This window comes from Lontra canadensis, unplaced genomic scaffold (assembly GCF_010015895.1).
Source record: "Lontra canadensis isolate GAN:19392208 unplaced genomic scaffold, GSC_riverotter_1.0 scaffold36, whole genome shotgun sequence".
Lineage (NCBI taxonomy): Eukaryota > Metazoa > Chordata > Mammalia > Carnivora > Mustelidae > Lontra > Lontra canadensis.
In genome coordinates, this window is record NW_022631030.1 from 10,512,944 (window position 1) to 10,528,359 (window position 15,416).

General features: G+C 53.6%; 1 protein-coding gene across 1 annotated transcript in view; it reads left to right on the forward strand.

The window, feature by feature from the left end:
• DCPS (decapping enzyme, scavenger) overlaps positions 1-15,416 on the forward strand; it is a 37,713-nt gene that overhangs the window by 18,678 nt on the left and 3,619 nt on the right. The window contains exons 3-4 of the mRNA XM_032868892.1: positions 6,006-6,151; positions 11,354-11,467. Coding sequence (XP_032724783.1) covers positions 6,006-6,151; positions 11,354-11,467 — 260 coding nt within the window. The remainder of the gene's footprint in view (positions 1-6,005; positions 6,152-11,353; positions 11,468-15,416) is intronic.

The following is a 15,416-nucleotide window of genomic DNA, read 5'->3' on the forward strand; positions in this document are numbered from 1 at the left end:
CCTAGTAGTGCTGACAGTGAATACTGATTTATCCACCACTGTAACGCAGTTGTACTGTGAGGACAGGGTTGGCGGGGGACGGGGGGTGTGAATGCTTGTGTGCAGGTGCCGGTAAAAAGCTAAACCCTTGTCTTCCATAATGGGAAGTTAATAAGTGATAGTAAAAGTGAAAAGTCAAGGGGAAACAGCAAAGGAAAATATGTGTGATTTAGAACTGTAGGAGTACAAAAGCAAAGAAATGGCAGGAAGAATTCAAAGTGGTGTGTGGGGAGGAAAAGGAAACTTAAAACCAAACTTCACATGACTCTAACGTATGCACCAGCCCGCCTTGAATTAAAAATAAAAACAAAGCTTGAAAGCACGAGGGGTGGGCAGGCTTTATGAGGAATATCAGGGAAGTCCTCTTAATGTATAATTGTCCCTTGAGCAATATAGGGGTTAGGGGTGCTGATCCTCCATGCAGTTGAAACTCCTCCCGCTAAACGCCCCCCCCCAAACTCCCTGCTCTCCCCAGACTAAATCCCTCTTGCAGGTGAAAATCCACACATAACTTGACAGCCTCCTGTTGCCTAGAAGCCTTGCTAGTGGCCCAAGCGGTTGAAAACATACTTTATATGTCATATGCGTCCCCTCCTATGTTCTTACAGTGAAATAAGCTGGAAAACAGTGTTATTAAGAGAAGCATAACGAATATGCACTTACATTAGGCCAGTACCCTATTGCATTTTCATCAAAAAACATCTTGTGTAAGTGAACCCATGCAGCTCAAACCCCTGTCGCTTGAGGGTCAGCTATATTGTATTGTGAATATTATGAGAGATGGGTTTTTGAGGGGTTTGACATTGTTCCAAGGTGTTTTGTTTTGGGGGGTTCTTGTTTTTGGGGGGTCTTTTTTGCATTCCCTGTTGTTTCTCTAACCACAGGGAAAAACTGGGTGGGGAAGGTGGCTGGTCCTACTCACCCTGGACAGAGGGCCTCCGTAAGTCAGTTTGCTAAGTGGAGGTTGGCAGAGGGCACCAGGAAGGTCGTCAGGCCTCATCTGCTGACCCACGGGGTTGGCATCATGGTACCACTGCCGAAGCCTGGTCCTGAGCCAGACAGAGCAGTGGGAACGTAGGCGCCACAGATTCTTTGTGAAACGGGGATCATAATACCCACCTCACATTGGTTGTGGGGAGCGAATGAGTTAATATACACATAGGACTTAGAACAGTGCCTGGTGTGTGTGTAGGCAGTTAGCTCTGAGGATCCAGAGGCTATCAGTGCTTTTTTTTTTTTTGCTTTAACTTTTTATCTTGAAAAAAATTTTTTCAACCCTACAGCCCTATTGTTGGAACGCTTGGGTGGCTCAGTCAGTGAAGCATCTGCCTTCAGTTTAGGTCATGATCTCAGGGCCCTGGGATCGAGCCCCACATCGGGGCTCCCTGCTCATCGGGGAGCCTGCTTCTCCCTCAGCCTGCTGTTCCCCCTGCTTGTGCTCGCTTGCTCTTTTCCTCTGACAAATAAATAGGTAAAATCTTAAATTAAAAAGAAAAAGCCCTGTTGTTGGCATTTTGCCACATTTGCCTTTTCTCTCTCCACATACAATATTTTGTTATACTGTTGTAACTGAAAAGTAAGTGGCAGACATCATACCTGCTAAGCGCTTCAGTGTGTGTTTCCTAGGAACCAGAGTGAAGTGGTCAGTTTTCAGAAATTTCACATTTCTACAAGGCTGGTTTGTGAGGTCGGGACCATTATTAAATTTTACCAGTTGTTCCAATACCATCTTTCCAGCAGAACTCCCCTCCCTTCTCCAGGATCCAGGCCAGTCTACAGCGGCCTTTAATCCAGCACAGTCCTTCTGTCTTTCTTGGTTTTCTCGGACTTTGACCCTTTTGAAGGGTTGTAAAGCCGCTTGTTGTGTACAATGTCCCTGGATTGGGGCTGGCTGACACTCCCTCTTGATCAGATTCGGGCCACGCATTTTGGCCAGGATAGCACCGCACAGCCCTCCAGAGGCACTCGATGTCGGTGTGTCCCATTCGGAGTGATGTTAACTCGGGTCACCTGGTCCCTTTGTCATTAATAAGTAATGTGTGGGGTGATATTTTTGAGACTGCATATGGACACCTGTTCCCCAACATATTTTTACCAGGTGGTTTGAGCATTTTTTGGGCATTGACACTTGACCAGAATTCTCATGAGGTTCCCTTGCAGGTCAACACCTCGACTTGGCATTTGGGTAGACACCAGTGTTTGCTTTCGTCTGCCAGTGAGAAACGCATTGACAAACATACTGATTGTTATCCAGGGATTTTATTCAACATTGGCTCAAAATTGCCTTTCCTGGTGTTGATGTCTAGAAGGCCAGTTTCATTTATCCACTTGTTCAGTGTTTATTGAGTATCTCCTGTAGGCCAAGTGCTATTCTGGGTGCTGGGGATAAAATGATTTTAGAACTTTTTTTTTTTAAATAAAGATTTTTAATTGGGCGCCTGGGTGGCTCAGTCGTTAAACGTCTACCTTCTGCTCAGGTCATGATCCCAGGGGATTGAGCCCTCGTTGGGCTCCCTGCTCAGCGGGAAGCCTGCTTCTCCTTTTCCCTCTTCCCATGCGTGTGTTCCCTCTTTCTCGGTCTTTCTCTGTCAAAAAAATAAATAAAAGATTTTTTTTTTTAATTTATTTGAGAGAGCGCTCACGGGCAGAGGTGGGGAGCAGAGGGAGAAGCAGACCCCGTCGAGCGCGGAGCCCAATGCAGGACTCCATCCCAGGACCCTGACATCATGACCTGAGCCAAAGCCAGGTGCTTAACTGACTGAGCTACCCAGGTGCCCCTAAAAATCTTTTTAAAGGCAGAGAGAATCCCCTGTCCTCCTGGAAGGTACAGTCTAATGGGGGAATCAGACAATAAATCCGTACTCTGTTGTCAGGTAGTGAGGAAACGCGGGCGGGCAAGACAGGCGGCATGTGGTCCAGGGAGCTTCTCAAGCTGGGCTTCTGGAGAGCTTTGCCGTTGACTCAGGTCAGGAGGCCTGCCTGGCAGTGACAGCAGCTGGTTGTAGGTCTAGAGGTGGGCTGTGTTAGTGGGACTGTAAGGAGGTCTGTGTGGCTCTGGCAGAGACTCCAGGGGGAGATGGTGGTCAGTGAGCTTAGAGAGAGGGCTGGGGCAGGGTGGCCGAGGGCTCTGTGGGCCATGATAGGAAGCCAGGGGAGTGGTCCAGGTTTGAGGGGGTGGCAGCCCCTCGGGGGACATGGAAGCCAGCCCTTACCCCTGATGCCAGTGTGTGAGGCCGGCCTGCCCCTGCCCTGGGCTTCTGGGGGGTGGTCTGACAGAGACCGGACGCCGAGCGGGTAAAGTGGCTTTGAGGGGGCTCAGGGTCCACCAGCGGGGCTTAGGCATCCAGGCCAGAGTTACTCAGAAAAGGAAGAAAGATGGCAGGAAGTGAGCAGTTGGAAACTGCGTTGTGTTTTCCCTGCCGCTGAGAGGGAAGGCAGGAGAGGGCTGGCCTGCGGAGGCCCTTGTTTCCCAGCACCCTGGGTGGCTGGGCAGTCTTTGACAAGCCTTGGCAGACGGGGGCATGCTCGCGGGCCCAGCGGCTTTCTGATTGGAACAGCCAGGGAGCCCCAGGCCGTGAGCCCAGGGCTGTGTGTTCTGGGCCGGCAGGGCGGGCTGTTCTCCAACGTGCACGCTGCCTTTGTCCCCGGCCATCTCCCCCATACCAAGGGAGTGCCGTCGCTCACAGCTTTGCCAGCCCGGGCTACCAGAGTAACCGCAAACACAACAAGGTGAGCTAGCATCTGAAGAGCACTACTCTGTGTGGGGACACTTTCTAAAGGCTTCCCATCCACTGCTCGCTGACTTCCCATAACGACGTCCCCGTCACGTAGCTACGAAGTGCGGATTGGAACCCAGGCTGTTCTTCCCTGCCAAGCTGCTCTTGGATAAGGGATTTCTCTAGAGCCCACTGCAGGAGTTAAGGAGATGTCATTCGGTCTGTTGGTGGCATTCTCTTGTGTCTTGAGATCTGGGTGTACTTGACCGCTAGCAGGGCTCCTAGGGAGTGTTGGGAGTGAGGAGTGAAGATCTGTTTGCTGCTGCCCTGAGGGTTGTGAGGAGGCCTCTGCCTCCCTTTCAGGGTCAGATCCAGAAATGCCCAGGAAATGGGGTGACAACAGTGCCGCCAGTGGTCCAGATGACATGTTTTATTTAATGTTGATGACAACTCTGTGGGGCAGATTTTATGACCACTCTTTAACAGATGAGGAAACTGGGACTCTGAGAGGTTTTATGCCCAAGGTCACACAGGAAGGGGAGAACATTATGTCAGCTTGGGTCCAGAGCCTGTGTCTTTGCGCTGGGCTGCTTTGCACCCCCCAGAGCCGATGGACCAGGACCTTTGATCCTCACCAGAAGTCATATGCTTGGTGTAGCATGTCAGGCCTTCTCCACTGGCTGTTGGAGTAATATGGGGCCAGTTGGCAGGTGGTGGGAGAGCACCGGCTTTAGGGTTAGGTGACCCCAGGTCCCGTGTCACCTCTGCCACATGATACCGGTGAGTCCTGACTCCTGTGAAATGGGGATTCAAGTCACCTACATCCTTAGACCAGGTACGAAAGTAAAGGTTAGTAGTTCTTAGCTGGGCCTGCAGGTATGCAGGCGAGTGTGGAAATTCCCTGGAGTGTTAAAATGTGCCCACTGGGCTTTCCTCTGGTTTCCCTCAGAGAGCACTCTGAATCAAAGATAAGGGAGTCAGGGAAGACATGGGCCTTCTGAGAAACATCCCGGCTGATTTTAGAATACTGTTTTCCTTTCCTGCCCTTAATATCTATATTGAAGCACTACATGTAAATGATAACAGTTGTAGCAGGTGTTATTAGAAATAGGGAAAGGATATAACCCAAACCAGGTGGTGTTGGACCGGGACCCTAGCCTAGAGTCTGTTTCGGAAGACTACAAGATTTCCCGCTGATGAAAACAGCAGGTCTCAACTAGGGGCAATTTTGTCCCCCAGGGGAGACTTGGCACTGTCTGGAGGCATTTTTGGTTGTCACAGCTGGAAAGAGGGTTTTACCAACCTCCTGTTAGAAGCCTGCAATCCTGCTAAATATCCCGCTGTGCCCAGCCCCTCTAACAGAGAAGTATCGGGGCCAAAATGGCAGTGGTGCCACGGTTGAGGCAGGCTGATTAAAAGTAGCCAGCACTGGGGCGCCTGGGTGGCTCAGTGGGTTGAGCCTCTACCTTCGGCTCAGGTCATGATCCCAGGGTTCTGGAATTGAGCCCTGCATCGGGCTCTCTGCTCAGTGGGGAGCCTGCTTCCTCTTCTCTTTCTCTGCCTGCCTCTCTGCCTACTTGTGATCTCTATCTGTCAAATAAATAAAATATTAAAAAAAAAATAGCACTGACATTGTATTTACTTTGTGTCAGACATTGTTCTCTGTGCTTCTCAGGTATTAACTTGTTTAATCCTCCCAACTCTGGGACATAGGAGCTATTATTATCCTCAGCTGACAGATGGGGAAGTCAGGGCTTGGAAAGGTTAAGTAACTGGGCAGGGGTTAGGGTCCCAAGGCAGTAACAGGTGGAGCCAGGACTCTAAAGCGCCTTTAACCACTGCGCTGTGCCCCTCTGCTTTGCAGGAGGGGAGGCCACTTACCTTTAAGTCAGATTTTCAGCTTCAGGTCCAGAAAGCCACATACCAAGAAATTTGCTACGTAACAAGTGTCCAAAAGCTTTCATTCCTTAGGCCGAGAACAGAGGGGGAAGGGTGGCAAGGGGCCCAGTGACCCACCAGCAAAAATCCTGTGGCTCCCGGATGCTGAGTGTGATTTACCACAGGAGCTGACCTGCATGAGGCGCCGGGTGGATTCCGGGTGACCGTAACCTCTTTGTCTTTGGCTCCTCTCATTAGGAAATCAGAGACGGGGTTGGGGTCCCCGCTCTGTGCTGGGGACCAGACGGTGGCGGGCCCCTGTGCAGAGAGTGCGCCTCACTTTGCAGCCCCGGGCTGTGTTTGTCATTGCAGACGTGAAGACGACTGTGGTTTACCCCGCCACAGAGAAGCACCTGCAGAAGTACCTGCGTCAGGACCTCCGCCTGGTTCGAGAGACGGGAAGCAATTACAGGAACATCACCTTACCCCACCTGGAGTCCCAGACCCTCAGCATCCAGGTGACCGGCCCATGGGGTGCAGACACGGAGGACTCCCTGTGGCCATTGACTCTCCCTCCCGGCTCTCTCGGGGGCCGGCACTGTCCCACAGGTTTGGGGTTGGGCCGAGGGCACAGTGGAAAACTTGCCCTCAGGGGGCCCGTGTCCTTCCCGGTGCAGAGGTCCACACACAGATGCCGAAGTAACTGCAGGAGACAGGAGAAACCGAGGGGCCCAGGGAGTTCTGGGCTGAGGTGCTCACTCGTATCCAGGAGGGTCAGGGAAGGCTTCACGGGGAAGGGAGTTGACCCCTGTCTTGGGCCTGCCACTGAGGCTCTGTGGGCCTCTTGGAGCAGCCTCTAGGCCTTTGAAGAATCTGTGTCTCCAGCAGCACTGATACCATCCCAGAAGGGCTTTGCCCTCACCTGGGTCTGTGAATGGGTCAGGACCGATGCCAGGGTCGCCCCCTAACCCCAATCAAGACTTTTATTCCCAGTTCTGCCTCTGGGAGTCGAGGCCCAGAGTAGAAACGTCATTTGCTCGTTCCCCTTGCGTTTGCTCCCTACAGGGCAGGATCCTGATGGCCCTGGCGGCTCAGGGCAAGACCTCTTCTCTCGGGCTAATGTGAGGTTTGGCAGCGTCTTCTGTGACTAGACCAGACACAAGGCCATTTAGCTCAGAGATCCCAACTTCTCCTTGGCCCAAGGCCCAGTGCCAACCAGAGCCTCTGCCTGGAATTGGCCCCAAGTGAATGCTCAGCATTAAATATGATGGATGGGGCGTTGCCTTGCTTACTCACTGGCTCTCACCGTCTGTCTGTCCGTCACTCCCCCTTGTTCTCTTTGAGCGCTTCTCCCCTCCTCTCCCCACAATTCAGGTCATAGCGATGGTGGCCGCTCATGTGCAGGACACTCAGAGCCATGTCCCCTGGGCCTGAAGGAGGGCAGGAACCCTGGGTGTGGGGGCCCTGCCGGAGAGGCCAGTTGCGCTTGGGAAAAACAAGGGTGGAGATGGTTGGCAGATGTACAGGAGGCCCTGTGTGCCGACAGCCCTCTTTCCCCCAGGGATGACCCCGCTGGCTGGTAGCCCTGGCCCCCCCTGTGCTGTGTTTGCACCAGTTCCTCTGGCTCAAGCTGGCTCGATTTTTTTTTTTTTTTTAAGTCCTTGCACTTGCTCCCTCTGTCTTCTAAGTGGAAAGAAGCTAGATCTCCGTCTTCCTAGATACAGCTGCTGCTCTCCAGGGTCCTAGAGGGAGCTCCTGGAATATGTGTTCTGTGGCACTGATTGCACAAATATGGGATCCAAAGGAGGAGGCACTTAAAGTTGATGTGAGTGGTATATGTACTTTCTTATACACCACCATCTAGTTGTCTTGGAAAATAATACAGAATCCCACTACTCTGCCAAATTCTGTTCGACACAAGCGCTCGTGTGTTTTTTTCTTGACTATTTCTAGTTACGTTTACAAGCACTCGGCTCATCAGACAACAGTCGTTAGGTTTATTGAGCATGTCCCAGGCCATGTGCTAGGCTTTGGAGGGTCACCAAGGTAAACACTTGTAATGTCCCCAGAGTCCTGTAGGGGTGACAGATACGGAGTCTGAGTGTGATATAATGGGATACTATCCCACAGGTGGTTTGTATGCGAGGTTTGGTAGTGACACGAAGGGGGTTGCTTAGCTCAGGGAGTCGGGGACTTCCCAGAGGAAGGGGTCGTCCAGTTGGGTTTTCAGGGACAAACAGAAGTTTGCTGGGTGGACAGGCTGGAGAAGGGCCTTCTAAGCAGAGGGAAGAGAAGTGCAGAGGCACAGAGGCCCGGGGGATGGGCGGGCGACAATAGGAGAAGGTGAGCAGGGGCCAGAAGCAGGCGGGTGCACCTAGTCGGAAGACCAGGAGCTCCCAGCCCTTGCAGCTCATCAGGATTGCCTGTGGAGAGTTTTAAAAATACAGAGTATGGAGACCTACTCCCTATCTCCTAGGTCAGAATGCTCAGGGAGTGGAGCTGGGAAATCTGTATTTTTTTTTTAAATCTCTGTTTCTAATGATCGTCAGATTTCAGAACAGTTGCCATAGGTACTGAGGGTCCCCTAAAAGGTTTTCAGCATATGGGTTCCATGGGATTTAAAGACTTGCTGGGGTGTCCAGTGAATGGGAGCAGGAAGGCTATGAGGGCCCAGGTGGGTCTGGACCGAGGCCGCGGCAGTGGCGGAAGGCTTCAGCGGGGATTTGAGAAGCAGGGCTGGAAGGTGGCGGGTTCCGAGAGGCAAGCGAAGGGTCTGGGGTGGCTCCAGGTCCCGCGTGGGCGGTCGTGCATAGGTCGTGGGATCTTCAACCAGGACGGGGGCCGTGGACGGTGGAGAGGGTCATGTGGGAGACAGTTTAGTTTGGGACTTGCCAGCACTCCCTGGGTGTGGGGACGGTTCCAGCATTCTGGGAGGGGTGCATCACCTCACTGAATCTTCTCGGTGACACTTTGGAGATGGGACTCACAGCCAGGCCACATCCCCCCGGCGCCTGCGCTCTTAGCCGACTACCCTGTTTGGCTCCTCATGTCTGAGGTGCTTGTAGCTCATCAAACAATGCCATTGGACGTCCGGGTCCCAGGCGTTGGGGACCATCAGGCTAAACCTGTCGGTCCTGTGAGTCATCAGGCTGTGGCATGTCAGCCCAGAATTCGGATTCCACTTCTGCCATCTCTGAGAAGTGTGGGTGCCCCGTACCTGTGAGCCCAGCTCCTTGTCTGGAAAATGTGACTGCGGTTCCAATGGGGACCAAGAGGGGTGCCACAGACCACATACCTGCCATGGATCCCAGCAGGCACCAGGCACTGGCGTGGTCGCTGCTGCTGTGCATGTGTGGGGCTGGGGCTGGGGCTGGGGCCAGGGCAGAGCTGAGACAGGTGGAGGTGTGGTCAGGGGAAAGATGGCCAGGAGAGCGGCCAGCAGGTGGGTGAGCACTCAGCAGGAGGAGAGTGGACAGGGAGGGAGGTATCCCCAGGGAGGGGAATTGCCAGTGTCACCTAATTCAAGGAAGTCTGCCAGGTGTGTTCCAGAAGCCAGGGCTGGCTGCGTCTTCTGGGTTGGCTTTCTGATGGGCTCGCTGCCCATTACATGCACCCCACCTTGTGATTTGTGTGAATTCTCTTCCCTGGTGTCCCCCCTCCCCCTTATCCAGGCTGCTGGCTTGGGCCTTGGACGTGAATGCACGTCCCTCCCGCTCTCCCAGAGGCCTTCCCTACGTGGCCTGGAGTGTAGGCTCTGGGGCCAGGCTCTGGGCTGGTATTGGGTGGACTTCTCGTGTTTGTGTTTTCCTTAACCTGCCACGTGGGGATACCAGTGCATGTGAGTGGGAGTCCCAGGGAGGCCCTTGGGCCCAGGCACATGGTAGGCTGCTCTCCACCACCTCACCTTTGCTTGCCTCCTCTCTCGGTGCGTGGCCTCCAGCAGAGCGCCCGTTCTTGTCATCACAGGGCTGCAGCCCAATGGCCCCTCGCGTGGGAGCTTTCCCAGCACCTGCCTCTACTCTTCAGGGCCTGTGCTGTGCTGGGTACTCTCAGTCCTGTACACTCCACTCCACCCTGACATACAGGTATCATTCTCCCCCTCAAAGGGGGAAACTGAGGCTCAGAGAGAATACGCCACTTACCCAAGGTGTCAGCTAGTTAGTGAGGAGGTGGGAGAGGAAACCAAGCTTTGGTGGGCTCCAGAACCAGTTTGTTCTCTATCGACTACCACACAGCTTTCCAGTCTGAGTGGGGGTGGCTTACCTGTCGGCAAGAGATAAGCAGGCGCCCCAGGGAGGCCGCTCCAGGGCTCTCCACAGAGTGTTCTCCTCCTGTTACCTCTTCTTTACTTTTGAGGTGCTTTGGGTCAGGTTCTGGCTTTTTTTTTCCTACAGCACATTCCCAGCAAGCCTTCCAGTGGGAAAGGAAATGCCTCCGTGGTTGTCTCCACATGCTGGGCTGTGCATCGCCACGGCCCCTTGAGGCCCGAGGAAGCCGCTGCTGACTGGCCTCTAGCCCACTCCCAGCAAGAGGGCACAGCCAGCATTCTTGGGAAGGCTTCTCTTTTGTAGTGGGTGGGCCCTACCAGGGGGTCTGGGAGCCCCGGATCTCCCCAGGCAGGCACCCTCTCCTCCCTTCTCTGTCTCAGACAGTCACATTTGACCTTACAAATGCCAGTTGAGAGCCGAGGATGTGGACTCGGGATGAGGTGGGCAGACTCCAGACCAGCCTCCACTGCCACTGGCCTTCGCGGACCCCAGTTGTGCCCGAACTTCTGGGAATGGGCAGAGGAGCCCACCATTGGCTGGTTGTGTGGGTGCCCTGGCCCCCCGATCAACCCCCTCAGCGAGCTAGGAGGCCCTTCCTGGGGGCCAGCCCAGCCGCTGCCCTGTCTCTGGCTCTCTAGCAGGCTCCTTTCTCAAATTTCAAGCTGAGAGTTGACTCAGAGCTCTGGGGAAGTGGAGAAGAAAAGAGGTCTATAGGTTTGAGCCCTGTGAGAACAGGGGCTTTCCTATCTTAACCTCCCTGCAGGCTGGCTTCTTCAGAGAGGCCACCAGGACCCTATCCCAGGGATGTCCTGGGATCCACACTAGAACTCAGGGAAGGGTTCTCTGAAGACTGCCAGCAGCTGATAAAAAGGTCTGTGGGGGTGGTGCCGGAGGCCCTGCGCTGACAGGAAAGGTCTGTGTAACTGCCGTCTCCCGGTAGAGCCACTTCTGCTGTGTCATACAGGGCCCATGTCAGCTGAGACTGCTGCAGCTCCAGAGGCCCCGAGCCTACCGCTGGCGAGAGTCCCACCTGGCCGGATGCAAAGCCCACACGTGTTAATGTCTGGGCCCTCGGCCTGTCCTGCCCTGCTGGCAGAAGGAGCTCCTTGTGATCGGCTTTGTATGCGGTCCTGAATAAAGTGGGGAGGGGCCTATGGAGATAGCCATCCCTGAGTCCTGGGGGCAACGGAGGGGATGGACGCTGAACAGGCCTGTGAGGCCCAGTGAGCATGTCCATGGCATGTCCACAGGAAGGACCTAAAGGGCTTGGACCAGTCCAAGCTGCAGTGCCCATGAGGGGAAGTCTCTGGACCCCTGAGAGCAGAGCAATGGGGACAAGGCAGCTGGAGTGTAGAACCCCCTGAGCTTAATGGCCCTTGATGGCTGGTCTGTGGTGTTTCCCCTGAGGTCAAGAGCAGCTGTGTGAACCCTCTCTCTCCCCACTCCTTCCAGTGGGTGTACAACATTCTAGATAAGAAGGCGGAAGCCGACCGGATTGTTTTTGAGAACCCAGATCCCTCCGATGGCTTTGTCCTCATCCCCGATCTCAAGTGGAACCAACAGCAGGTAAAAGCTTGCTGGGGCTCTCCGGTCTCTCGTAACTTGCTTCAGGTTGTTGGTCCTTCGTCCTGCCCTGCTTTCCCACGTAGGTCTCTCCGAGCAAGTGTGAACTCACCAACAGTGGAGGCCTGAGCTGGGCACAAACACGTACACCTTCATGTGTCCACTTAAAGTTCTTCCTGGCTTTCCTCCCACCCAGGGGCTGAAGAAAGAGGTGATGTTTGCATCCATAACCACACAGGCCATTCTTCGGCCAGCCAAGTGGCTTGGCCGCCACTCTCCCTTCCAGGAGTACCTGGAACCCTGAGGACTATTTACATTCTCTCCACGCCCCTGGACTCCAGCAGATCCAGGCAGGCCCGTGATGTGAGGCACTGATAGGAAGGAACCATGGCAACCAACCCACCCTCCACCGCCTAGTCCAGGCGGGGTCTCCTCCACCGCCCAGTCCGGGAGGGGTCCCCTCCACCACCTGCGGCTAAGAGGGGTCTTCCAGTGGCCAGGGCTTCTACCTGACCCTCTAAGCTCTATTTCCTCGCCTCCATGCCCCTCACCTCCATCCTGGTAAAGAGCAGGTTTCCAGCAGAGCTGACCTGACTCACCTTCTCTCAGGTGCTCTGCAGACTCCCTCTGTCTCACTCTTCTTTCCCCTGCCACCCCAGCCCACCACCAAAGCCATAGTGCACCACCACCTGTTTGGGTGGAATTTTAATAACGACGGTATCTGCGACAGGCAGAGTACCGTGTGGTGGGAAGTGCTGTCCCCACCATGGCCTGGAGCATGGCCTCAAGCCAGGCTCAGCCTGTGGTGGGCCAGGGGCCACCCACTGCCTGGCCGAGGAAGCCAGACATGGGATTGCTGGGTAGCAAGTGGAGAGCAGGGACACTCTCTTGCAGTTCAGATCTTGAGTCATCTGAGCTGTGCTGCCCCTGGGTGGACCCTTCTGCTTCCTGGACCCCTCACACACAGGCATTGTTCCAGGGTCCTGCCCATCACATCTCCATGCACACCTTCCCTCCTGCTTTCTCCATCCTGGCCTGCCTTTGGGTCCTAAACTGCGCTCATTGGTAGTTTACTCTGTTTTGATTTGGTAATTTCTAGACCTACCATGCCGCTCCCTCACTGCCCAAAAAGGGGGCTGAGGGCCTGTGGATAGGGGAAAGGGACAAGATTTCCGCTCAGAAGCACCCAGGCAAGTGAATGCCAGCTGCCTCTTTTTTTTTTTTTTTTTTTTTTTTTGCCAGCTACCTCTTAAGAGAGGCTCCTGGGAGTTCCTAAAGTTGGCTGGAGGGATGGTAGGGAATCTGAAGGGAATTTTCAGAAGTTGTAGCACTGAGTGGTGATTTGTTCGAGCCCGATAAGACAAAGGAGTTGACTCTGGTAGGGCAGGGTAGTGGTGGGGAGGCTGCCAGCATACCGGTGTCTGCTCCCCCCACCCCCAGCCCTGCAGGTTATCCCCACCACGGGCCTCGAGGGAGGAGGCAAGGCCTGGCTCTGGAGTTGTTCTGGGGAGCTGGGACAAGGTCAAAGGATAGGGGTGCTAGTGACAGCTCTGGGCGACGCCTTTGTGCAGCTCTGTAAGCCCCCATCTGTCCTGTCTCCCCATGGGCAGCCCTGTGCCTGAAGGCCCTGGGTCGCAGACTGGGTCACGGGAGATGGAATAGGAGGTAGGGGCAACTGCCTCTACCTCCTGAGATCTTTGAAGAAGATAACTAAAGAAAATGCATCGTCCTTTTGACCTTGTGCTGGCCCGCATCCTGCGAGCCCTGCCAGTGGAAATGCCTGTCTGTCCCCTTTAAGACTGGAAAGTCTTCCGGAAGGGCACAGGGCTCCCAGCCACAGGGCTCACCCTTGGGGCTTATGAATAGGCTTATGAAATGTCAGACTTCCCTTTGATGGCCATACAGGTGCAATTGTTCTTAACCTTTGCTTAATTAGCGTCTGTCTCTCAGTGCTGCGGTATTTCATTGTCTGGAATCCCTGGCTTGTGACAGAACACTGAAATGGACAGCTCCTTTAGAACTTGCCAGTGTAGCCAGCAGGTGAGACAGACCGGACCTGGACTTCTGTTCTTTGTCCTCATACCAGGAAGGGACTGAGGAAAGAGGTACTCTGGTGTTTGCTTGAAGGAGCCTTCCTAGCCACCCTAGAATCTCTCCTGTTGCTGTTTCTCCCAAGGAAAGTATATCATAAAGATATGCTCGCAGCTGCTGGCCCACGATTAAAGAGACTCTTTGTCCATCCGTCTGTCTGTCTACTCATCTGTCCACTTCACATGTATTTGTCAAATGCCTAATGTCTGCTAGAGAGTCTTGCTTCCCTTCCCCAGTTCGTGTAAGAAATCACGTGTATATTCTTTTATTTGCTTTTTTTTTTTATGGTCTAGTTAATAAATGTGATGTAGTTTGGGAATGTAGGTGAGGTCCAGAGCCAACGACCAAGAAAGAATTCCTAAAGCGTTTTTAGTACAAAAAGGTGGTGTTATTACAGCATGGGGACAGTATCCACGGGCAGAAGGAGCTGTTGCCCCAGACTGTGAGGGGTGGCTGTTTGTATACTTGGGAGTAAAGAAAAAGAGAGGTTTTCAAAAGAAGCTTCCTAAGCTGAAGAGGACCTACAAGATATTAGAGGCCTTGCCATTGTGGAGTTAAGGTTGTTTTTCCCTCTAGCAAAGCATTAACGTTAAGATGTTGGCAGTTTCCTTCTAGAAGTTACCTTATTGATAAGAATGCTTTTTTCCTGTGAATCACTAAGACATTTGTAAACTGAGAGAGACCCCTGTCCCACAGGAGTGTAATCTCTCTACGTTAACCATTTGTCTTTCCTTCCCTTGGCTTTAGGGCAGCGGGGATGCCTGAGGAATGTGACACAGATCCCACCTAGGGAGGCAGGGGCTTGCGGGGTGTCAGCCTATGCTCTGTCCTCAGCTTGCCTTCTGCTCCCTCCTCACAGACGCGCAATAAAAATGCAAGTAGTACAAATACTTGCTTGGAAGTTGTCCCCTTAACCTAGACAATTTCTTTGTGTCTCCTTCCAGTCATAGTCTTTGCATATTGTGTGTGTGTGTACGTATCGACCTCAGTGGACACAATGTGTACTTTCAGTTCATCTCAGGTAGGTTCTTGGGTCTAAAACGCCCAGACCAAGAAACTCTTCCTCTGGGTCACTCCCGAGGTGGAGAGGTGGCTCCCCAGGGCTCCGGCCACTCTCCATCTTGCCCCTTGCCCGGAAGCTCTTACTTGGATTCTGCGGTCCTGCCTCATAAAAAGAGATTGATAGTGTCTAGTCTACCCGGAGTGATCAGCGGGCCGCCTTCGGGGGTACCAGTCTGAGACCCTTGCCAGCTCCTTGTCTAGCTTTCTTCAGACCCTTTCTCTAGGCCCCAGGGTGGGGGTTGCGGGCCTGAACTGCCTGTGGAAAATCTGGGGGTCACATTTGCTATCAAAGGATAGGTTGCTTTTCCCTCTCATGCACCCTGTGAGCAGATGCCCAGCAGCCAGCTTCATGCCGCCTCCCGTGCCCGTGGGGCAGAGAGGTGTGACTTAATGTCGTGTTTGTGATTTGTCAGCAGACGTCATCTAAAACAAGTGCTACTGTTACCTGAGTCTGCGACAGGGGCACGTAAGAACAGCTGAAGATACCAGCAGACATGCAGACACCCCAGGTTAAGGCAGTCTTGTTTCCTGCTTCTTCTTGGGCTCCTAGAAAGAGAGAGGGAAAATTTCCTGGGCACAGGCCCTAAGGAGGGAAAGTCTCAAGAGGGCTTGGGAGCAAACTGCGGCTTAGGTAGGCACAGCTTAGCCATTTTCTGGGTGGTTCCCACGGGGCTCGTCTGGAGCAGGCCTGAGGCTGAGAGGCCAGACTGTTAGAGAAGAATGTCCGTGGTATGAAGAGACTGTGTTGGTGTGCAGGGGCACAGTTGGACAGCAGGCTCCATATGGGCATCCTCTTTCT